General features: G+C 53.6%; 7 protein-coding genes across 7 annotated transcripts; 3 read left to right on the top strand and 4 right to left on the bottom strand.

Moving 5' to 3' along the window:
* Nucleotides 1-318: 318 nt before the first annotated feature.
* Nucleotides 319-3,569, bottom strand: ASPACDRAFT_123491 (uncharacterized protein). Its single transcript, XM_020196645.1, has 2 exons — nt 2,971-3,569; nt 319-2,886 (listed from the first exon to the last, which is right to left on the bottom strand). Exons 1-2 carry the CDS (start codon nt 3,198-3,200, stop codon nt 744-746), a joined length of 2,373 nt encoding a protein of 790 aa, XP_020053917.1. The 5' UTR covers nt 3,201-3,569; the 3' UTR covers nt 319-743.
* A 1,962-nt stretch (nt 3,570-5,531) lies between these two features.
* ASPACDRAFT_1904392 (uncharacterized protein) lies at nt 5,532-10,498 on the bottom strand. Its single transcript, XM_020198806.1, has 6 exons — nt 10,272-10,498; nt 9,910-10,207; nt 9,605-9,845; nt 8,168-9,544; nt 6,159-8,094; nt 5,532-6,054 (listed from the first exon to the last, which is right to left on the bottom strand). The coding sequence occupies exons 1-6, from the start codon at nt 10,479-10,481 to the stop codon at nt 5,926-5,928; spliced, it is 4,191 nt and encodes a 1,396-aa protein (XP_020053916.1). The 5' UTR covers nt 10,482-10,498; the 3' UTR covers nt 5,532-5,925.
* Nucleotides 10,499-10,802: 304 nt separating this feature from the next.
* On the top strand, nt 10,803-12,095 carry ASPACDRAFT_1904387 (SDR family NAD(P)-dependent oxidoreductase). The gene is made up of 2 exons (XM_020198805.1): nt 10,803-11,467; nt 11,543-12,095. Exons 1-2 carry the CDS (start codon nt 11,179-11,181, stop codon nt 12,031-12,033), a joined length of 780 nt encoding a protein of 259 aa, XP_020053915.1. The 5' UTR covers nt 10,803-11,178; the 3' UTR covers nt 12,034-12,095.
* Nucleotides 12,096-12,957: 862 nt separating this feature from the next.
* Nucleotides 12,958-14,849, top strand: ASPACDRAFT_53740 (FAD-dependent oxidoreductase; the record flags this gene model as incomplete). The annotated part of the gene is made up of 5 exons (XM_020202791.1): nt 12,958-13,127; nt 13,186-13,386; nt 13,458-14,414; nt 14,490-14,607; nt 14,673-14,849. 5 exons carry the CDS (start codon nt 12,958-12,960, stop codon nt 14,847-14,849), a joined length of 1,623 nt encoding a protein of 540 aa, XP_020053914.1.
* A 67-nt stretch (nt 14,850-14,916) lies between these two features.
* Nucleotides 14,917-16,432, bottom strand: ASPACDRAFT_80406 (SDR family oxidoreductase). Its single transcript, XM_020205646.1, has 5 exons — nt 16,360-16,432; nt 16,134-16,307; nt 15,837-16,075; nt 15,697-15,774; nt 14,917-15,616 (listed from the first exon to the last, which is right to left on the bottom strand). The coding sequence occupies exons 1-5, from the start codon at nt 16,379-16,381 to the stop codon at nt 15,077-15,079; spliced, it is 1,053 nt and encodes a 350-aa protein (XP_020053913.1). The 5' UTR covers nt 16,382-16,432; the 3' UTR covers nt 14,917-15,076.
* A 256-nt stretch (nt 16,433-16,688) lies between these two features.
* ASPACDRAFT_123478 (uncharacterized protein) lies at nt 16,689-17,914 on the bottom strand. Its single transcript, XM_020196644.1, has one exon. The coding sequence runs from the start codon at nt 17,605-17,607 to the stop codon at nt 16,960-16,962; it is 648 nt and encodes a 215-aa protein (XP_020053912.1). The 5' UTR covers nt 17,608-17,914; the 3' UTR covers nt 16,689-16,959.
* Nucleotides 17,915-19,442: 1,528 nt separating this feature from the next.
* On the top strand, nt 19,443-20,630 carry ASPACDRAFT_45662 (uncharacterized protein; the record flags this gene model as incomplete). Its single annotated transcript, XM_020201648.1, has 1 exon — nt 19,443-20,630. The coding sequence occupies one exon, from the start codon at nt 19,443-19,445 to the stop codon at nt 20,628-20,630; it is 1,188 nt and encodes a 395-aa protein (XP_020053911.1).
* Between the last annotated feature and the right edge of the window lie 772 nt (nt 20,631-21,402).

Below are 21,402 nucleotides of genomic sequence, written 5' to 3'. Positions count from 1 at the left end.
CCGTCCAATGACTTCGGGATCATTATCAAGCTTACACGCTTCGAAGGGGGTAGTTATTAAATCCACCACGTAGTCTATACAAAGAGGTTACATCGACGACTTGGGAATCCCATGAATTATTCTGCTATATTACCCGTCTCCAAGCATCGCTACATCAACAGGAGCGCGGTGGTCAATTTGCTCACAGGAGCTGTCTTCACACGACCGATGCTGCCCACGATCCCATTGATAAACCAACAATCATGGATGAATGTTTAGCAAGCAGATACGCAGGATGAACTCATGCGACTTCCAACAGGGTAGAAGCAATGAGGCCTCCGCCGCCAAACCTAAGCCGCAAGTATGACATTACGATATTCACTCCCAAGGTAGGAAGAGGATATTGTGAAATGTTCCCAGCCCAACAACGGAGACTTGGGGTTTATCAACCAGCCCACGAGCATCATGTAGACCAACAACTTCATTATCATCTCAGAATGGTAGATCATATGTTCAGAACCACTAGAACGGCAAACAGATACTAAAAGACCAACACAAACATTCCCCCAATAACGCCTTTAAAAACACAACTGCAGCAAGGGAATCTAAGAACAGTGCGAGAATCATCATTCATGTAAACCAGCACAACAACCCACAGACAAACCATCAGTTCTATTTTCAAAGACACAACCACAAGATTTTACATGAAATAACAAGGCACGAGTTCATAAACCAGTCATTGTGACGGGACCCTAGATGACGAATCAGGCCTGCTGCGGTCCATCAAATCCGACCCAAGAGTCCACGGCAATGGCCCCGTTCGACAACCACGGCGCACCGCCCCCGGTGCCCATGAGGAAATCGCTCGAGAGCCCTGCGAACGCGGGGTCGTCCATCAGCTCCAGAGGCGGGGTGATGGTGGCGGGATCGCCGAAGTCGGCGGGACCGAAGATCATCCCCGCGGGCAGTTTGGGCAGTGGAGTCAAGAAGCCGGAGAAGGGATCGGTGGTGGGCGGGACCACCGACCCTGACCGTGAGTGGCCCAGACCCGCCGCGGGAGGCGCCACGGTGGTCGGCGGCGCAACCACCGAGTCGGCCGAGCTCTGGCTGGGAGGCGTGAGCTGCGACCATCCGCGGGGAGTGGAGCTCGTCCTGAACTGTTCCCAGGCGGCTTGCACGGTGTTGGCGACCGGGCCAAAGGACTGTCCCAGCTTCTCCAGGGTGCGCAGCGCCGTCGGCAGGATCTTGCGTGCCGCTGGCGTCGGCGGACACACCGGATTCGCCAACACAAATGAAAGAATGCAGATGGTCGCGTCCCACTGGTACTGGAACGCTGCGGTCCAGCCACACAACAGGTCGGTCTCGGAAAGAACTTGGTTGAGAATCAGCGTCACCACGACCGCGTGATTCAGCGCTGCGATGCTGTGACTATCTGACAGCGGGGTGAGGGAGGCGCCCCGGGGCGGAAAGCGAATGAAGGGACGAAAATTGGCCATCTGGAGGTGATGATAGATTACTTCCAACAGCAGCCGCTGACGCTGCAGCCAGAGCGGGCTAGCCGGGTTCAGATTTAGCGGCGTGCGGTCGGTGCAGAATGCTTCTCCCGAGCCCTTGCGTGGGTTCTTGAGCGATCGTGGCACATTCTGTCCCCACTCATACATCACCCGAATTTTGTCCCCCAGGAATCCGGCGAGCGACTCCATGGTGGCTGGATCTTCGTGGATATCTTGGATCTTCTTAGCCTGCAGCAATTCAGTACAGCGCGCGCTGAACGCCGTGTAGATTCCGCGCGCCGCGGCCGTCAGCCGGATGTACTGCACATGGAAGCTTAGCCAGCTAATGTCTTCGTCCGGCGGCGATACCAACACCGTGGCCGATAGCTGTACCGCGTCACTTGAATCCTGTGGCATCGCGCAGCCCACCTCAGCGGGGTCAATGAGGGGTCGTCGACCCAGCGTCATCGAGATTTGGCTATCGAGCTGGTACAACGTCCACCAGATCCGGGAATGCAGCTCTTGCGAGGCCTTGGGGGTTGACTCCAGGGGTCGGATGTTGATGCGCAAGATATGTGCCGCTCTGATCGCCAGACCGAGCAGAGCATGGGCGGTGTCCAGGTTCGCGGTGTTGTAGAGATAGATGATGCAGTAGATGTGGCTCTGCAACGATCGGATCGACGGATGCTCGAGATTTTCCATCAATACGCGTTGACTCCGACGATAAAAGGCATGCGCAGCAGTGGTGAAGTGACTGGTCTGCGACGCCGTCTCCCCGTCCGCCATCACCTCATCATCGGCCAAGAAAGTGCTGCCATATTGCATGCACACAGCCAACAGGCTATCCACGAGCGCAGAGGGCTGTCGGGGGCTTTGACCATTGCTTCCTGCCCAGAGGGAGTCATAGTATTGTCGAAACTCCTCCTCTGCCACGATGGGATACATCCAGTGGTACGCCTGCCAGAGCAGAACCAGGAAATGTTCTTCTTGCTCGCGAGACAGGTCCTCGACCTCCGCCAGTCCCAGACGAAGACTGGGTCGCTCGGCCTCGTCCGACAATTGCTCCAATGACACTGTCGGGGAATGGCGATGGATCTGAGACAGTCGGACGGGGAGCGGCGATTTGAGGTGGAGCTGGTTGGCCGACTCGGACATGAACCGATTCAGGCGCAAGACCAGGTAAGGCGCGGAGAGCGGCCCGTAGTGAATCACGCCACCAGTCTGGGACCCTTGGCTATAGACACCGTCCCATGTTTGACGATGTGAAGTCGGAAGCTCTGCGGGAGTGGCGTGACCCGAGGTAGCACAATTCGAGGCAGTAGGAGATTGGCGACGGAGAGTTTTCGCTTCGTGGGTAGCCTTTTCTAGTTGCTCTTGTAGATCTTTAAGCCGGTTTCGTAATCGATGAATCTCCCTTTATCAAGCAATTTGCCATCAGTCTCATAGGTAATGGTGCCAAGCTAGAACTCCAGTAAAGTATGGTAAGGGTGGGTCTTACCGGTTCGCGGCAGGCAGGGAATGAGCTTCGAACTGCTTGGTGTTACTGCAGTAGCCGCCATGGTTGCGGCAGTTCTGGCAGGGTTGTTTATCGTCGCATTTGATGCGGTTGACGCGACACCAGTCACAGGCACGCACCACCTGGTTCCGTTTGGGACGGGGAGCGGCGGCGGGCTGTTGCTCCGCGGGGCGATCGGTGGAGTTGAGGTTGGCGGAGAAGGTGGAGAACATGGCTTTTAGAGATAGGAGGAGATGATCCGGGCGAGAACAGATGTGGATATCAAAGATTGCGAAATCATTCGAGGTTCTTTCCAGCCCCAGAATCGGACGAGATCAATTCAAAGCCAGAGAGGGAAAGAAAATAAGAAAAGATGAGTGTGGGAGAGGGGGAGGGGTTGGAGCTGAAGCGGTAAGTAAGGAATGAGAGAGAGAGAGAAAAGAGAGAGAAAGTGACAGGAGAAGGCAGAAAGCGTAAGCAGAGTCATGTGATGTCACCATCCGATTCCGTACCATATCGTCCCTACCTAGTAGTAAGTTACCTAGCACTAGAGTGATAACTAAAAAGTACTGAAAACTAACTCACTAGTCACTGCTAACTTTAGCGAGTTCCCAAGAAAACTGTTCTCGAGAATCTACCCGAAATTTATATTACTCCGTACAATTCAACCCACCCCCACCAGATCAAGCCGGCAAACACCGCTTGGCAGGCCAGGCTTGACTGAACAAGCCTGCTCTACGATCAGCTTCCAAGCCTCACCCATGCATTCTCGCTTATCCCATCCTATTGAGACTGGACGACATGCTCCTTGCGGTAATAAGCCATTCCTTCTGCCTGTCGATTCGGCTTAGTTTCGGCTTACACTTGCTATCGCGCCGAGGGTTTGCCTGCCTGAGTAAGATGGAGCCGCATAGAGTTTGAGACAATTTGGCAGCATGGATGCTTATCCCGGCTCGCACGGATCCCCTCTGGTGCCTCTGGCTATCTTTTCTTTTTTTTTTTTTTTTCTTCTTAACCATCAGCCATGAAGAAAATTTAAAGATAGCCAAGCGGCCAGCCAGCGAGCCGAAGTCAACCACTCAGGGACCAGGCTGAGGCGGCAGATCCCGACCTCCTATCGCAATTCCCGAGCATGGATGGAGCCTGAAGGTATAGTGCTGTACCTAAGTTAGTACTCGTACTCGTAAGGACACCCTGTTGGACCAACTACACGTAAGTAGCCAATTCTTTGTACAACCATATGCACGCCTTATGAGGGATCCCTATGCCCGGAAGGTCGTACACAAAGTCACCAGCACGGATGCTGAGACAAAGCTTGGCGCGCGCGTGCGCCTCGTACCGTACCGGAGCCAAGTGCAAATCGATCTCCCACCCTTCGAGATTGAGATTGTCGCCGCCCCGTTCATGATGCTTCTGTTTAACCCGGTTCTCTCCTCGCAATATGCCAAGACATGGTATTATCAAGGTACTGTCATATTGAGGCCCTGAAGGTATGCAGGATGGGGGCAGGGGGACAGACAGAAATGGTTCAGGACGATCCCGGAAGGGTAATTGGCATGCCATCTCCGATTCCGTGAATCAGGCCGACGACGACGACCCCTCACCTCACAGGATTCCACCCCATGACAGACAAGACAAGAAGACACAACGTGCCTTGCCCTTCCAACAACACATGGCACATGGCACTGATTCCTTCCATTCCTTAGTGTCGGCGGTTGTGAAACCGATCGGCCGACTTTCTTTTTTTTTTTTTTTTTGGTTCTTGTTTTCTGGTTCATTTTCTGTATCTTTTTTTGTCTGTCTTCTTCTGTTATCTTCGTGGTGGATTGGAAAGGATGATTGAGCTGCAGGAGAGAGGAGGGGAAGCTGTCTAATTGCATAAGATATATGCACTCTCAAGACTTCAAGAGTGGTGAGTGGTGCGATAGATGAAATCGAAGGCCTGGGTCCTTCTTCCATTCGCTTAGACCAATGCGGCTGGGAACGCAAGGCCAATCCTCAGGCAGCGATAGAGAGCGTGTGATGGTGGGTGAGATTTGATTATGTCTGCTGGCTGAGTTGGAGGGGTCCGGATACGGGTGGTGAGGAAGTTCCGTACGGAGCAGATCATCTACCCCAAACCGTTAGACCACAAGCCAGAAAGAAGACTAGCTTGACACAGCCAATTGTGCAAGGGATGAAGGGTCCAGCAGGGTCCTGGCCCCCTATCGGCACTTCCATACCCATACTCACTCTATATCTCCATCTTCTGGAGACGGAGGGGAAGAGTCTCGCGTGGCTTGACTTGGATAGGAAGGAGGGGACACCTCGAGGATATCCACCTTGTGTTATTTTCTCGCTGATACGGAAACATTACTCCGTTCATACCGGGTGTCATGCAGGAGCAAGCAAGCTATCCCCAGACTAGAGACCAAAAGCGTTAGCACGGGAAACAGAGGATGACTTGGCAGCGTCTCCCGGGGAGGAAAACAAAGAGAGTGCGACTTACTTAGCGTAGGATCATTTACAGATCTCGATCCTCTCCGTGAGGAATTGTTTTCTCCTCCCCTCTCCCCTCCCCGGTCGCCTCCCCCTCCCCCTCTCCCCCCCATCTTCCGCTCCCCCGAAAGTGAAGTTACTTTAAGCTATTCTCTGAGATACAGGCTACATGACATATCAGAAGGGTCTGGAAGCGAGCTGTCACTAATTTGGACTTTTGATTCTTTGGGCTGGAACTGCCGGAGCGGGCCGGTAGATCTTTGTACCGATACATACAAGCACACAAAGCTGGGTTTACAATGACTAATGCCAAGCGACAGACAAACAAACCCTGATGATACTCCTCCGATCCCTGACTCAGAATGAACCATAAGATGACAATTAAAAGCGCAGAAATTTGAGAAAATGAGGCGGCATGGAAAAGAAAAAGACCAAGAAATCGGCAATGCATACTCTAAGCCACATATTATCTCCCCCCTCTCAACGGCGTCGACGCACACGCGTCAGATAGGTGATCACCAACACCATGGTGAAATTAAAAGCAATAAAGCCGATGAAAACACCCACATTCCGGCCCCGGTGGCTATAACTGTAGTCATATTGCGTGTACTATAAGAAGAGTTTGTTCGTCAGCCAATCAATTCCTCTCCGAACCCGACTCCACCCCATGTGGGTAGCTTGCTTCATGCAGGGCGGGGGCAGGTGGAACTCACGTAAGCTTGGCCGTTTTTGTACGGACAGTATTCGCAGTTGGCCGTGCTGTTCGGGTTGACGAGGAAGCCCGTGGCATCTTGCAAGAAGGCAGCAGCATATTCGTAGCAGCTCTTGCCGGTTGGTGGCTGGAACACGGACATCTCCGACTTCGCGCAGTGGAGGGGTAGATCGTGCAGAACATCCACCACCACGCCTTCGTTCATGTAGAACAGGGGCGAAACCTTGTAGTACCAACGCCATCCAGCGGGTGTGACTGGCGCCGGTGACAGGGTGCCCGCGAAGGTGTTACAGAACATGAAGAAAAACCCGTTTGCCGAGAGCGCGGCTTCCACGGTGGGCATCAGCGAGGCGCACAGTTGGGCCAGACTGGTCGCGAAGACAGAGAACAATTGGTACATCAGAAAGCTGTAGCCGGCATGGTTGGAGTCGCGGAAGTATCCCACTGGGAAATACCACAATAGCCAATACACGAGGGAGGTGCAGAAGGCGTACGGCAGTTCCACCAGGATGGCGGAAAGGCTGAACGCCATCCAGTGGTAGGTCAGACTCTCACGTTCACGGTGCTCGAAGATATTCCGCAATGTGACGAACCGCGGCTGCACCTGCAGACCCAAGGGAGGGCCGACAATCAAGGACATGAACGAGGAGAAGACGCGGTTGTAAGCGCCCCGTTGAGTCAGTGGTGAGTTGAGGTAGGTCATTCCGTTGAGCAACGCATTACCCGCATTTAACCACAATTTAGCCTGAGCATAGTCTGGCGCCCGCCAGTAGTACAGCCATGTTCGCTTGAGCAAGACGACCATCTGGTAATGGAAGGGTGCGGCGTGCAAGGACATGGACGAATCACTCTTTGGCGAGGCAGGTGCAATCTGGGTGTTGGAGGGTTGGCCATGGCTTTGCTTCCATATCTCTGCCCAATCAGTCTGAACATCCCGTCGTGTGCCGGCGCCGATCACCTCGAGAAAGTATTCGGCGGGGTTCTCTCGCTCACGGCACGGGCGAGCATGTTGCGCAAAGTAAGCGAGAGCCTGCTGGCATTCCACACCCAGCGGCCCATCGTACACAACCCGTCCACCACGTGCCAACAGGTAGAGCTCGTCAAACGTTGAGATCAATTCCGCGGCGGGTTGGTGGATAGTGCAGATGATTGCCTGGCCAGAGTCCGCGAGTCTTCGCAAGAGACGGACAATGGAGTAAGCTGACTGCCCATCAAGGCCGGAAGTGGGCTCGTCCAGGAATAGAATGTCCGGCTTTGCAGCCATTTCCACACCGATACTGACCCTCTTGCGCTGTTCCAGATTGAGACCGGCTCCCGGCGTTCCGACCAAAGCATCCGCAATTGATTCCATGTCTAGCGACCGAATGACTTCTTCAACATAGGCGTCCTTCTCATCGAGGGAAACGTCTTGCGATCGGCGAAGGCGGGCCGTCATTTGCAATGCTTCTCGTACACTTTGCGTAGGCAAGTGAATATCCTGCTGTTGTACATAGCCCATGTGGCGGTTGAAAGACTTGGGAAGCAGTTGTCCGTTCAGCGCCAGTGTTCCAGTAAGGGCTCCCACTTTTGAGCGGCCCGCCAGCGCGTTCAGCAGAGTAGTCTTGCCCGCTCCGGATACACCCATCAATGCTTTCAGCTGACCACTATACACAGATCCGTTTAAATTGTCGAGCAGGCGTTTCTGACCGTCCTTGGTTTTCACATCGAGGTTTAGCCCAGTCCAGGTCAGGCTGCGAGGCTGATACTCCAGTGTTGCGCTTCGCTCACGTGTGCTTGCTTTGCCCGGCTCTGGCGGAACATCCAGATCCAGATCTCCGCTTTCTTGATCACTCATCTTCGCTCCAGGTTGTGGAGCAGACGACTTCTTAGATCCCATGCCACGATAGAATACAGTCGCTAAGCGGCCAGCTGGTTGCTTTAGACGCTCCATACCAATGCTGTGAGCCTTTCATCAGCATGTTTCTGCAAAGATGGGGCGAAAAAGGTTAACGCCAGGAATGGGAGACGTACGCTGAGGCCAGACCAAAGGCAATGAAGAAAGCTGCGTTAATTCCCAGATTGCGCCACAGGTTACTTCTTTCGAACCCGTACTGTGCCTTAATGTATGCCATTCCTGACAGCATTCGTTGACCTGGCTCCGATCCCACTACTGCGCATACCTGGTTGGCAATGCTGGTATACCCAGGTCCGGACGGAACAAGATCTGCGGTGCTACACTCGTAGCTCAGGTTGCCAAACTCGTTGATCATGACCGATTCGAAACCATAATGCAGGGGCTGTTCGTTGGGGTTAGCATGTGACTTTGTTATTTTATGGGGCGAACTCACATTCAGATATCTCAGCCAGCCGAGCCATACTTGCATCTGCGGTGGTGGCACATATAGACCTGTGTACAGGACGTACATGTTGAAGAAGATACCGACCGGTAGAACAGCGCGGTACATGTTGGAAGAATACACGGCGACCGAGCGGAAGAACATGGACAAAGCCAAGTGCTCGATGTATACCACGATGAACCAGGTAAAGAACTTGCCGGCGTTCATTTGGAAACCAGTCAAGAAATACAGGGGAATATTCCAAAAGATAACGAAGATCTTCCAGACAATATCCGTCATGATCAATCCAAAGCCGTAAGCCATGGGCCGATATAGCCGGTATCGCTTGTGCTTCAGAATCAGCGGTCGTTGGGCGAATGTACTGCGGAATTCCGCCATAGCCTGCAGTGCGGGCACGAGTACTGAGTAGAAGAGGGCGGACGCGAAGATGAAGAAAGATCCCGTGCTGCGTTGCTGATTTCGAAACAATGTTCCCAGAATCAAGCTTTGGACAACGATACACAGGGCTTCCACAACCAAAGAGTTATAGTTGTGTTGAATGATGCGAACCTGGCGCGTGGTACAGTACGCAATTTGCTGGTAAAGTGGCAAAGCGTATTGCGCCGATTTCGAAGGACGGGCCACTGCAGGAAGAGACTTCGCAGCCTGGACGGCTGACTTAAGCTCGTCAAAGTGAACACTACGTCGAAACTCTTGCTGGAACTCGTCGGGTGTGCGGGGGACCTGGTTCTGATGAGCTTCGTGTACACGGCGAACCTCTGGACTGGCGGACATGGAGTTCAAAAAGTCGGTGGTGGTGGTAGCAGATGAGCATTCGAAGCCCAGACTCAGGAAGTACGACTTGGCATCTTGGATGGAGCCATAGAAGATCTGACGTCCGGCATTGATCACAACAACCTTGTCGAAGTATGGAACAATAGCATCACTGCCTTGATACACGCTCATGGCTGTCACGCACTGACTCTGGTGGGTCCATTCCCGCATCATCTCTATGAACTCAAGCGCTGTCGAGGAGTCCAGGCCATTGGTCGGGTTGTCCAAGCAAATCAGCCTGTATGACAGATCCGTGGTTAAGACTTCTCGTCTCCAGTATGAGGGATATATAACTGACCTTGCACATGTGGCGAGCGCCTCAGCCAACGAGACACGGCGTCTCTCACCTCCACTGACACCTCTGATATAAGCGTCTCCAACCTTTGTGTTCAGAACATGACCGAGTCCAATCAATTGCGCCAGCTGCGTCACTCTCTCGTCAATCTCTGAAGAGGAGGGCTTAGGGCCACACCGCGCCCGCATTGCAAAACGCAGTGTTTCGAAGACGGTCAGCGTCGGGAAGTGGTCATCAGACTCGCCTACGTCTCGTTAGCTGGCTGCGTTTCCCGACCATGACAGATCCTAGGACTTCCAAAGACTTACCACAGAACACAACATCCTGTGGATCCTTATCAATGACATCTTCCATAGGCTGACCTCCGAAGGTCAAGGTTCCCTGGACGCCCTTGTACTCATTCCACATGCCAGCCAGGGTCTTCAAGAACGTGGTACAACCACTGCCCGGCTTTCCAATGACCAAGACCATCTCGCCCGGCTGGATTGCAGCGGAGAAATCACGAAGGATGGGCCGTGATGACGGTCGATGCAGGCGACTTTGGATGGGCTCCAACAGGCCGAAGCCACCTTTTGCCGCTGTGAGGACGCTTGGCGCCGGCAGAGCCTGTCGTGAAACTGTGTCAGTGCTTCCACCGAAGGGAGATGATGAAGGATAGATCGTCACTTACCCCCGTACCACTCCCTTCGACTGTTACGTTCTCCATGACGATTCTAGCCGAGTGCAGTGCGTTCCCGTCGCTATTGCGCAGGGAAAGAAACCGCTTCACGCTCTGGGCAATGGGTTCAACAGTCACACTGTTGGATGAGTCCGATAAGGGGCCATCATGCAGAGCGATCCGCTCCTTATCCGGCAGAGACTCTGCGTTGACCGGCGTCATCACACCACTCCCGCTGGAGTCCTGCTGCAAGGTATCTGTTGCTTGATACTTCTCCATTGGTGCTGTGGATATTGCAATCTCGCCGTCCAATGCACCAAGAGAGCTCCAAGAAAGCTTGGCTGAGACAGAAGTACCAGAGCCACCATGGTGAGAAAGCGTACCGATGAACTTATATCTCTGGATGGTTGTAGAGGGAGTGTTGCAACCAGCTCAGTTGACGACATAGAATGAATACTGGATTGGGAAGCGGGAAGACTCCATCATGGACTTCCTAAAGGAGTTTCGGAAGTGTGGCCTGATTGGGATTAGTGGGAAGGTCCCCGGTGGTTAGTCAGCAAAGCTTGAGTGAGGGCCCACTTGGCCCGATTCGGCTGTCCCTAAGGAGAAAACAGCTTATTTACTCCTGGAGGGAAGAATCGCTTCTCCAGACATTCCATTGAGATGCTCCGGTCTCCGATGTAGATATACTCGGGTGGAGCCTAGACCTTGGTCGTGCATGCTCCTAGCATCTTAACGATTTAGACTAATTCACTTAGCTCGCAGGCTTACTCCCGTGACGATACTAGTAGGACTTTGTCAAGTCTAGTATATATCCAGCCTCTTTCCCCTCTCATCCAACCCGAACAACCCATATCCCCTCCAATTTCCCTTTTTCTCCTTTTTCTCTCCCTCACAACACCACTCTTTTTTCGTCACAATGCCTCTCGAAACCGGTCTCCAAGGTGCCCATGTCCTCATTACTGGAGGTACGCGAGGCATGGGCCAAGCCATGGTGCGCCAATTCCTCCAGGAAGGCGCGGACGTCTCCTACTGCGCCCGCACAGTCACCAACACCGAGTTCAACGACGTCCACCAAACCCTCCCGGAGAGCAACTCTGCCCGCGCAGTGGGGACCGCCTTCGATGTCTCCTCCAAGGAAGCGATTGTAAATTGGGTGAACAGTTCCGCTGAACGCGTGGGACGGATCGATGTCATTATCGCCAATGGTTTGTCTTCTCCCCTTCTTTTTCCAAATGACCCCCCCCCCAAACCACTGTCCGTGCTGATCCCACCATCCGCAGCATCACCCATGCACATTGAAGGCGAGACTGAGCACTGGGAGAGCAGCTTCGCGATCGACGTGATGGGCTTCGTGGAGCTGGTGAAGGCGGCCGAGCCCTACCTGGAGAAATCCCCGCAGGCCTCCATCATCGTGCAGAGCTCGTTCATGGGCCGTGAGTTCTACCGCAGTCCGCCCGCGGCCTACGGGCCCTGCAAGGCTGCTCAGCTGCAGCATGTGCAGGAGCTGTCGCACTACCTGGGTCCCAAGGGCATCCGGGTCAACGCCATCTCGCCGGGCCCCGTGCTCTGCGAGGGCGGGCCCTGGGAGCTGTATTCGAAGACCATGCCGGAGTGGGTGGAGGAGCAGCGGTTGAAGATCCCCCTGAAGCGGCTGGGAGGTCCGCAGGAGATCGCAAATGTGGCGGTGTTTTTGGCGAGTCCGTTGGCCAGCTTTGTCACGGGTACGAATGTTTTGGTAGATGGTGGGATTCACGTGGGCACCCAGTTTTAGACTTTTGAGAGTAGGAAATTACATCGACAGAAATTTGAAGATCAGAATAGATTTTGTCGGGCAATGAATGGTGGTCTGTGTAGTGTAAACGAGTATTTCACACCAAGATTGTGAATCAGGTCAACGTGAGTACCCAGTCAAGATCTGCCGCATACAAGATGCCCAACCATAGTTTTGATCTTCACGAAAAGCAACGTGGGATGAATCAATAGCTCTCCTAGCGTGATGAGAGCTATTTCAGCTTCACGACTGGGACATTAGTGCATACGTGGTAGGTCAGGGATTAGATTAATAGATGCATGGGATGCCATGAACTGGGGGAAACCATGTGCTTGCCATGTGCGATTAATCCCAGCCCGATCCCACGTGGTAACGCTGTGCAATTTACACCCATGCAACACAGAACCTCTTCTCCCCCTAACATATGGCATAATTCTGCACAGCCTTATTCTTTCCATGGAAAGAAAAACTTCTACTTTCTTCTACAAACCTTCTTCCTAGACTCTCGACAACCCACACTTGCAGCAAGGCAGCCACCTCGTGTACAAAAGCCTACTATTCCGTATTCGCTCCAGAAGATGCTTACTCCGAGTCCCCGAAGTCATCCACTTCCCCTTAGGGCAAATTCGAAGGATTTCGTTTCATGCACAAGGCTTCTTGGCCCACAGCAGCTCCTTCTGGAAGACACGCGTGTTCAGTTTCAGTTTCTGGGTTCTAAGATGGAGCCTCGGAACAGGTTCCTACCGTCTTCATTGTGTATATATGCCTCTTACTTTCCAGGTTAAGTGCAGACACAGTCACTCAATCAACACTTCAACGAGCCGCAAAGACAGCAAAATGGTGCTCACGACATTCTTGCTCTCTCTCCTGCTTGGCACAGCTGCAGCCGAGCAAAGCAATACCACATCCCCCCAGTGTCGATGCATGCCCAGCGACCCCTGCTGGCCGACCACAAGTGAATGGTCTCAATTCAACTCGACTGTCGGCGGGCGACTCATCAAGACGGTACCTCTGGCCGCGCCGTGTTTTGACCCCAACTACAATGCCACCGAGTGTCAGTATCTGCGGGACGAGTGGACGCAGCCCGCGTTGCAGTAAGTCTATCCGTCTTTGCTCTGCCTTGACCAAGCTCGCTGACAGACACCTCGCCAGTGATGCTTCTTCCTCGTCAATCATGGCTGCGGCCGTGGCCAACGAGAGCTGCGACCCTTTCGCAGCAGCCACCGGAACTTGTGATCTGGGAAACATGGTATCCTATGCCGTGAACGTCTCGTCGCCCGCAGAGATTGCCCAGACCATAGCCTATGCCGCCGAGAAGAATATTCGACTTGTCATTCGCAACACTGGACATGAGTATGTCCCCCTCCCTCTCCCTTCCCAAACACAGTGTATCATACCAAACCAATCAACTAACACCCACCCAGCTACATGGGCAAATCCACCGGCGCAGGTGGCCTCTCGATCTGGACACACCACCTCAAGAACATCACCGTGCACGAATACTCCTCCTCTCACTACACAGGACCCGCCGTCACGATCGGCGCCGGCGTACAAGGGGAGGAAGTCTACGCGGCCTTACACAAATCAAACCTGGTAGTCGTCGGGGGCGAATGCGCCACCGTAGGACCCGCCGGGGGCTACACCCAGGGCGGGGGCCACTCAGCCCTAAGCAGCCGATACGGGCTGGCTGCCGACCAGACGCTGGAGTGGGAGGTGGTTGATGGACAAGGGAGACAACTACGTGCCTCGCCGACCGAGAACCCAGACCTCTACTGGGCGCTCAGCGGCGGCGGGGGCGGGACGTACGGGGTGGTCACCTCGATGACGGTCAAGGTGTTCCCAGACTTCCCGACGGTGGGGGTGGTCCTCGAGTTCGCGGCGGACGCGAGCGATCAGGACCCCTTCTACCAAGCGGTGGAGTACTACCACTCGCTGGTGCCCAGCATCACCGCGGCGGGGGGCATGGCCATCGCGCGCGTGATGAACGCCTCCTTCCTGCTCACCCCGCTGACCCTGCCCAACGCCTCGCTGCAGCGCGCGCTCGACCTGCTGAGCCCGCTCACGGCCAAGCTGGACTCGCTGAACATCACCTACGCGATGAACCTCACCCACTCCCCCTCGTACGTGGATCACTACAACACCCTGATCGAGCCCAACCCCACCCAGCTGGTCGAGAACGGCCAGTACGGCGGCAAGCTGATTCCGCTGGAGGTCATTGAGAAGTCGAACGCCAACCTCACCGCCGCGGTGCGCAGCATCACCCAGGACGGCGCCGTCTTCGTCAGTATCGCGTTGAACGTCTCGGCCGCCGTGACGGGCCCGACCAACAATTCTGTCCTGCCCTCGTGGCGCACGGCGGCGATGGACGTTATTTTGTCGACGTAAGTGCTCAGCCTTGGTTTCTTATTTCCGCAGTCTAGATTCGAGAACATACACTGATGACAATTGCTGGATAGGTCCTGGCCCGAGCACGCCAATCTCGGCAAGATGAAGCAGCTGGCCGACCAGATGACCCAGAAGTGGGTGCCGACGCTGGAGGCCCTGACCTCGGACCCCGGCTGTTACATGAACGAGGTAAGTTCCTAAAGTTTGCAGTCGAGATTTATGGCAGAACACCACTGACGTACTGAAATCTCCAGGCCGACCCGCAACAGCCGAACTGGAAGGAAGCCTTCTACGGACCCAACTACAACCGCTTGCTAGCCATCAAGAAGCAATACGACCCCCAGGACTCCTTCTATGCCTGGACGGCAGTGGGTAGTGACAACTGGGTGCAGGAGGCGGACGGTCGGCTATGCCGGGCGATTTCGTCTTGAGTATTGTAGAAGCACGTCTCGCATGCCGCATACCTTATCTCCCCTTCTGTGACTTAGAGCCAGCATAATCAACGCATCTTAGAACAATTGAACTACTTTACAATTTCACTCCGTCTAATTAACCTGACTGATGGAAAAACATGCAGCGACATCCCGCCAGATATCAACATCCAAAACAAAAGAGACCCATCCGCAAAACCCCACCGCGTAGATTGTCCAACCTACCGCTACCGCTCCGGCCCCGCCTCACCCTGATACTTATCCGCCCCAAGAGGTAACAGACTCTTCACCGCATCCACAATGCTCTCGCGCAGCGGCCGGAACTGCACCCCCAGAATCTCGCGCGCCCGCGTGTTGTCGAACCCGTACACCCCGTCCGCCGGGTACTGGCCGGGCTTCAGCGCGTCGCCCGTGGGCAGCCGGTCCCTGTACTGCGGGAACTCCTCGGCGATGATGGCGACGATCTCTGCGTTGGAGAAGTGGCTTGACACCGTGAAGAAGCGCTTGCCGCCGGCGGCCTCGTTCTCGACGGCGAGGACGTGCGCCAGCGCGAGGTCGCGGACGTCCACGAAGAGATAGTTGCCCGTAGGCGGGCAGCGGTGCTTGGCCGCGCCGGAGAGCAGGTCCCGGATGCGCTGGTTGGAGGTGTTGATGGCGTCGAGAGAGGTGAGGTGGTGGGTGATCGGGCCGAGGACGAGCGGGGGGTTCATCACGGAGAGGGTGAAGTTGGGCTTCTCGCGTTCGACGAAGTCCCAGGCGGCTCGTTCCTGTTTTTGTGAGGGGTTAGTTGTGAGTTATTCTAGAGCTCGGACATTTGTTGTGTAGAGCATTTGTGGGGCAGGCTTACAGCGAACGTCTTGCTGGCTCGGTAGGCGTTGGCGGGGCTGTCGTTGGCCTGGGCTTCGGTGATGGGACTCCAGTCTGCCTGTAGTGTGATCGCAGATTTAGTACGTGCCTGAATGAAGGTTCATATAGCGAACGGCTTACCTCCGAGTATACCTTGCCAGCGGCAGAGGCGAAGACATCGTTGATGGCAGCAAAGGAAGATGTCACCACGACGCGCTTCACCAGCGGAGCATACTTCTTCACCGACTGCAGGATCCCCGTGGTGCCCGTGACGGCTGGCAACAGCAACTCCTTTGCATCCTTAGCGTGAAAGTGATAGGGACTGGCAGTGTGGATGACAGCTTCGAAAGGAGGATCCGAAACCACCGCGCGGTCAAAAGCTGGTTGGCTGGTTAGTCATGGAGAGGCATTCCTTTCACACAGACGGATAGACTGTACCATTTGGCTGGGCAATATCTTCAACAATAGCAAACGACAAGCGATCCTGATTGACATCTGGGTGGGCCTTCTGGATGGCGTCGGCCTTGTTCTGCGATCGAACGGTGGTGACGACGGAGTGGCCGCGAGCCAGGAGTGTTTCCAGGACATGGGCAGCGATGAAGCCGCTCCCACCTAGTGGTCAGTTAGTCTCGGATCTTTGGCCCGGGAGTGAAGCTAGATATACCGGTGAGAAGTACGCGAGTCATGGTGTGACAGGAAGGTTTTTCAACAGGACTGATGAAGTGAAGAAGCAGGAATTGAGGTAGGAAGAGGTAGAGTAGCATTGAGCAAAGAGGGGTCCTGTTATCGTTATTTGTACTTTCTTATCGGAGTGGCATGAGCTCTTATCGGCTCCTTAGTCAGCGGCCCTGCATCGCGCTTACCCGATTCGGCCATGCTGCATGTCACCCAAAGGAGTTTCGGAGTGGCAGTGGTTGTTCCAAAGGAGTTAACCGCTTTAATCCCGAAGCCCCGATCAGCCCACCACTGCACTGCACTGCACCTTCACCTATTCTGGACATTCGTTATTCGGAGTACGCGCTATGAAGGGTACTGTTTACAGACTCAGAAGTCTAGATTAGGATGGACGCGCGGAAAGACCCCGGCCAATGCAAGACAAGTGTATTCAACTAATCCTAGTTGGTCCCAAACAATCCCATCCACCGCTTCTATGCACCATTACCCAACACAGTCATCCCCAGCAGTTCAATCTATATGCAGTAGCACCTTCAATATCCCCATCCCACCATCTTCGTCTTCATTTGAAACTGATTCAGCCACAAGCTCACAGCCAGACACTGCCCCCATATGGATCCGCCCGATACTCCTTCTGTCCATCGGCCCAGAAGGTGCTCGCCGTGCCGAAGGTATCCTCCATGTACTGAAAGTAGGTGATCTTCATGTCCTCGTTGATCTCGGCCCGAGCCGACCAGGGGGCGGTGATGGTTTTCTGCATGATGTTGGAGGTGATCTCGAACTGGCCCCAGGCAGTGACATTGCCCCCGCCATCGCTGAAGATGGCGTCGATCGAGAACGGGCCGCGGGTCCACCAGAGGCCGACACGTGTGAAGGTGTCTAGGAAGGCCTGGTAGCCCACCCGGTAGCGCGTCCCCGCCCACGGCATGATCTTATGCAGGTCCGGGTTGTCCATGGTGAGCGAGACGTAGGTGGCGTCCAGGGTGACGCACTCCTTGATGAGGTCCGGGTCCGGGTTGGGCTGGGTGTTGAGGATCTGGAGGAAGACGTTCATCGGGGTGCGGGTGAGGTTGGCGGGCCAGATCACCGTGGGACTGGTGTAGCGCTTGTCGAGGTGGGCTGCATCTTCCTTGTTGGGCGCAGGTCCGTGGGGTACGGCGGCGGCCAGGGGAGACCAGATGAAGAACAGGCTTAGTGCCACGAGGCAGATGCGCAGGCTGGGTATCGATGCGAACATGTTTGCGCTTCTTGTGTCACGTTTTGGCAAGAAGCAACGGGGTAGACCTCTCTTGAGATATCAGAAAGAAGATGTGTTTAGAATGTTCTGTCTGTTCTTGTGGTTGCCTGGCCGTCCTTCAGCACCTTTATATAGAGTTGTCCCTGGAATCTCATTCATTAGCCTACCGACCTCACCTCTCCAGCCTTAGCTACCAAGACCACTGTACTCCTCAAAGCGTGCTGAAGGTGTCCGGAGTACTCGAATGGGTTCACGGACTTCCAGAAAAGAAGCTCGAAGGAATCTTCTCCGGAGGGTTTGGGGGCGGACGCCGGCAGGATTCATCGAATACGAGGCGGTGGAGGATTTCTACCAAAGAGATTCGCTGTAGCTTTCGGTGTATAGGCGTCCAGCTCCACTTCCAAATTGCTTGGCCTAATAGCATTTCGCTTATTTTCTCTGTCTAACAATGTATGCTCTCTGGTGTAGGACAGTAGGTGAAGGTTCCTCGGGGCAACTGAAAACAAACAGGAAGGCGTAAGTATTGTCGTGATAGGTTCATGGCAAAATGCTTGTCATTATTCTGGGGTTTGCCGTGCTACCGGACCTGATCCTAGTCGAATACTACCCTTATCTCAGTGTATCCCTGTCTTCCTGCGTTGACCTCGTGGACGACCATGTGGTCAGTGAGATTCTTCTGCAAGTTCCTCGTGGTCGAGTAGATTGTAGGATCGTGATTTACACCGCCGGCCCAGGGCTACGTCACTGAAGCACCGTTTCCGCATTGGGGCTCCGGATCTCCGACAGCTCCTTTGGACAGGATCCCCTTGCCGTATGGGGTTAGCGTGGTGCTAACCCTTGCATGACACTAGCCTGCAACCATAGTAATGTGATCGAGCAGCAGGCCCGCGTCGAACTCCATAGGCAGAAATGAAGAACGTGATAAACCATTCTTCTTGATTTGATGCTCATGCTGATGAGGCTACCAAGTTTGTGGAAGCGGTGGTTGCTGATGGGTCACGTGTCTGTCCTGCCGCCCTTGTCTATGCATTCGGCTAAACTCTTGCTCTGACCCTGTCGCAAGTGAATAGCTACAAAATATATTTCCAAGTCGAGTTGAGCTCATAGGAAAGACAGAACAGTGTGTAGCGAGTAAATGGAATAGTGTTGCAATTGCACGCAATCATCCAGTTTTATGGATGCAACATACATGTTAATAAGTATATTTTAGTGTTAGTGGGATCTGCCGTCCTGAAACTACGTGACAACGGCCGCTTGCTTTTAGTAGCAAGGTGTATTCGAAGCATGCACTGAATGTAAGTAAAGTCAGACTCAATATAGCCATGTACCTTGACCTTTCGATGTCAAGCAAAGATGAAACAACATTTTCAATTCAACAACCAGCTTATGAGCAGCGTTCCGCATGATGATGCAAAGGTAAAAAAGTTTACTTTGCAACATTGCAATAGAAGGCGAGAATCGAGGTAGAGTGAGCAATATACGAGGAATCCAGAAACCATATTGAATTGGGACATTATAGCAAGTAACGATTACCAGAACACAGGAACCCATGGACCAGGTGGGTCATCTTCCTGAAATATTGACTGTATTCGGGTCTGCTGCGCGACATGATCATTTTATGAGTCAACAGAAACGTGTTTGTCTCCCGGCCTACGTATCGACACATCGGGAACTTTCCATCTTCCATTTTTCTTTAGTTCCCTTGGATCATTGCGCTTTGGTATGCTCTTGTCTTTGTGGTAGATGCTGCATCTTCCGAGCTGTGTTGCGGAAAAGATTCTCCCTCGTGCATACTCCCGTCCATTCAATACCCCCAATCCACTTCAGCCTCAATGATGTCTGTCAAGGTAGCAGAGATATCCCGTGCGAATCTCAGAAGCACCTGTCAGGAGCTGGCCTGGATCACAAATGTCCAACACCTGTCTTCCTATAACTGGATCGAAGCACCGTCACCGACCATCGCCGTCCCCGGCAGCCCTGCCCTCTGGTCTCCACCAGAACTGCACACCAAGCTCCACAAGGATCATGACTTGATTTACATAGCCCAGAATGCTGCACGCCACCCCGCGAGTCCACTCGAGCCCCTCTTTCGCGCCGTGTACCTCGAGAACCCTTCGTTCGACATCCACTCGATCGACCTAGTGACGGATCAGGATAATATCCGCAAGCTTTTCGCGTTCGTCAACCCCCAAACCTCCCGCAATGACCTCAAACCGTTCACCATCAATGTAGAAAGGGTCCGAAACACACAGACTGTGATCTTTTGCCGGTCGGAACGAGAGACATACGATACCATTCTACCGCATCAGTACATGGGATTCGCCAAGGCGTTTGCGAAGGCCTTCACTACCGAGCAGGTGACGGGGAGTACCGGACATTACAGAATCATCTCATACCGATTCGGGAGCTTGAAGCTGATGGTTCGTCACGAACCGGACGGCTATGTCGGCTCCCCGCTTTCGTACGGGTCCACGGGAGTCGGAGACGTGAATACTGATGAGGTTTCCCGTTCCTTTGAGTACCTCTATTACGGTAGACCGTATCTGCAATTGTCCCAGGCTGCTTCTTTAGCTGGGGCGAGGTTGTTGATCAAGAGAGAAGGCCAGGTTGTTCCCATTCAATCTACGCTTGAGGTCAAAACTCGCGCTGTTTCTATGCCTATTGATGTCGACGAGGTCATTCCCCAGCTCTGGGTGTCTCAGACCCCGAACCTTGTGCGCGCCTACCACATGGGAGGACTCTTTGAGGAGCCCACGGTTGAAGATATGACGGCGGAGATCAAGAAGTGGGAGGAGGCTCACCAGCACGACCTCAAAAAGCTCGTGTGTCTATTGCAGAGAATCATCAGCGTGGTTGAGAAATGTGGAGGAAAGGCTGTGCTCAAGTACGACGCAGATCGCGATAAGTTGGAATTGTGGGAGGGAGGCACAAAGGCTATGCTACCTTCAGACCTGTACGACAGATTAAACCAGGAAAGAGTCAGCTCCAAGTTCGAACCGGCGTCAAGTTCCGATCGTGACTAGAAGGCGACACTCGACTTTTGAGGGAATTGATGTTACGTTGGTTGAATTACTGCTAAGCATGATCATCTCGCTGAAGCTATCTTTGAACAAGCTGCGAATTCTGGAATTTGGATGTATGTCAAATGGAGTATTTTAGAAATTAGATTGCTGGTTCATACATGACAGGAAAGCGATGAACATGTTCGTCTTTATATTCCAGGAAAAGACCTTTCTCAAAAAGCTGGATTGAATTGCAATCTTTTAATGCCTGGATGATTGGGTAGACCTCTAATAAGGACTTTGATAAAGTCACGACGGTTTCCTCCCCCTCGGAAAACATCCATTAAGGGAACCGACCCTTCGGTTCAGGGTATATGCGCATTGACGGCGCTCCGCTCCGAAAGGGCGCATAAATTTAGCGAAATCCGTTTTTTAGGTTGAATGTTTCTGAGAAATGCCTATTGAAACAAGGCGACTGATTCGCTCTTCTCTGCAGTCCTGGTAACTGTTGCCCTTATAAGAAGACTGGAAGAGCAACTGTCCGTCTCGGTGGACATTATCGATACTACAAAGCTGGCAGAAGCGTATGGGCTGTATGCTGTACCAACAGTCAATATCAAAGCTCCAAGCTATCTCGAGCTGCAGGTTATGTGGTGGTGTCAAGTTTCGTTGATTCGGTTGTTGACGGAGACAGTTTCCATGAGGTACAATGCTGAGCTGGCACCATGGAAAGTCTTTGGAAGAAAGGGGTAGGTAATTCGCAAGTGGGATGTGTACTAGCAGAGCTGCCTGG

This window comes from Aspergillus aculeatus, assembly GCF_001890905.1.
Source record: "Aspergillus aculeatus ATCC 16872 unplaced genomic scaffold ASPACscaffold_13, whole genome shotgun sequence".
Lineage (NCBI taxonomy): Eukaryota > Fungi > Ascomycota > Eurotiomycetes > Eurotiales > Aspergillaceae > Aspergillus > Aspergillus aculeatus.
This window is presented reverse-complemented; position numbering and strand designations above follow the sequence as displayed.

What these genes read in the sequence shown, in the direction of transcription:
- ASPACDRAFT_123491 (XM_020196645.1), bottom strand. Translation starts at nt 3,200, where the DNA reads ATGTTCTCCACCTTCTCCGCCAACCTCAACTCCACCGATCGCCCCGCG. An exon ending in TCCCTGCCTGCCGCGAACCG is followed by an intron (nt 2,887 to 2,970) that starts GTAAGACCCACC and finishes TGCTTGATAAAG; the next exon opens with GGAGATTCATCGATTACGAA.
- ASPACDRAFT_123478 (XM_020196644.1), bottom strand. Translation starts at nt 17,607, where the DNA reads ATGTTCGCATCGATACCCAGCCTGCGCATCTGCCTCGTGGCACTAAGC.
- ASPACDRAFT_1904392 (XM_020198806.1), bottom strand. Translation starts at nt 10,481, where the DNA reads ATGACGCCGGTCAACGCAGAGTCTCTGCCGGATAAGGAGCGGATCGCT. An exon ending in GCCTTTGGTCTGGCCTCAGC is followed by an intron (nt 8,095 to 8,167) that starts GTACGTCTCCCA and finishes AAAGGCTCACAG; the next exon opens with CATTGGTATGGAGCGTCTAA. An exon ending in ACAAAAACGGCCAAGCTTAC is followed by an intron (nt 6,055 to 6,158) that starts GTGAGTTCCACC and finishes CTCTTCTTATAG; the next exon opens with TACACGCAATATGACTACAG.
- ASPACDRAFT_80406 (XM_020205646.1), bottom strand. Translation starts at nt 16,381, where the DNA reads ATGACTCGCGTACTTCTCACCG. An exon ending in GACTCGCGTACTTCTCACCG is followed by an intron (nt 16,308 to 16,359) that starts GTATATCTAGCT and finishes ACTGACCACTAG; the next exon opens with GTGGGAGCGGCTTCATCGCT. An exon ending in AGATATTGCCCAGCCAAATG is followed by an intron (nt 16,076 to 16,133) that starts GTACAGTCTATC and finishes CCAGCCAACCAG; the next exon opens with CTTTTGACCGCGCGGTGGTT.
- ASPACDRAFT_1904387 (XM_020198805.1), top strand. Translation starts at nt 11,179, where the DNA reads ATGCCTCTCGAAACCGGTCTCCAAGGTGCCCATGTCCTCATTACTGGA. An exon ending in CGATGTCATTATCGCCAATG is followed by an intron (nt 11,468 to 11,542) that starts GTTTGTCTTCTC and finishes CACCATCCGCAG; the next exon opens with CATCACCCATGCACATTGAA.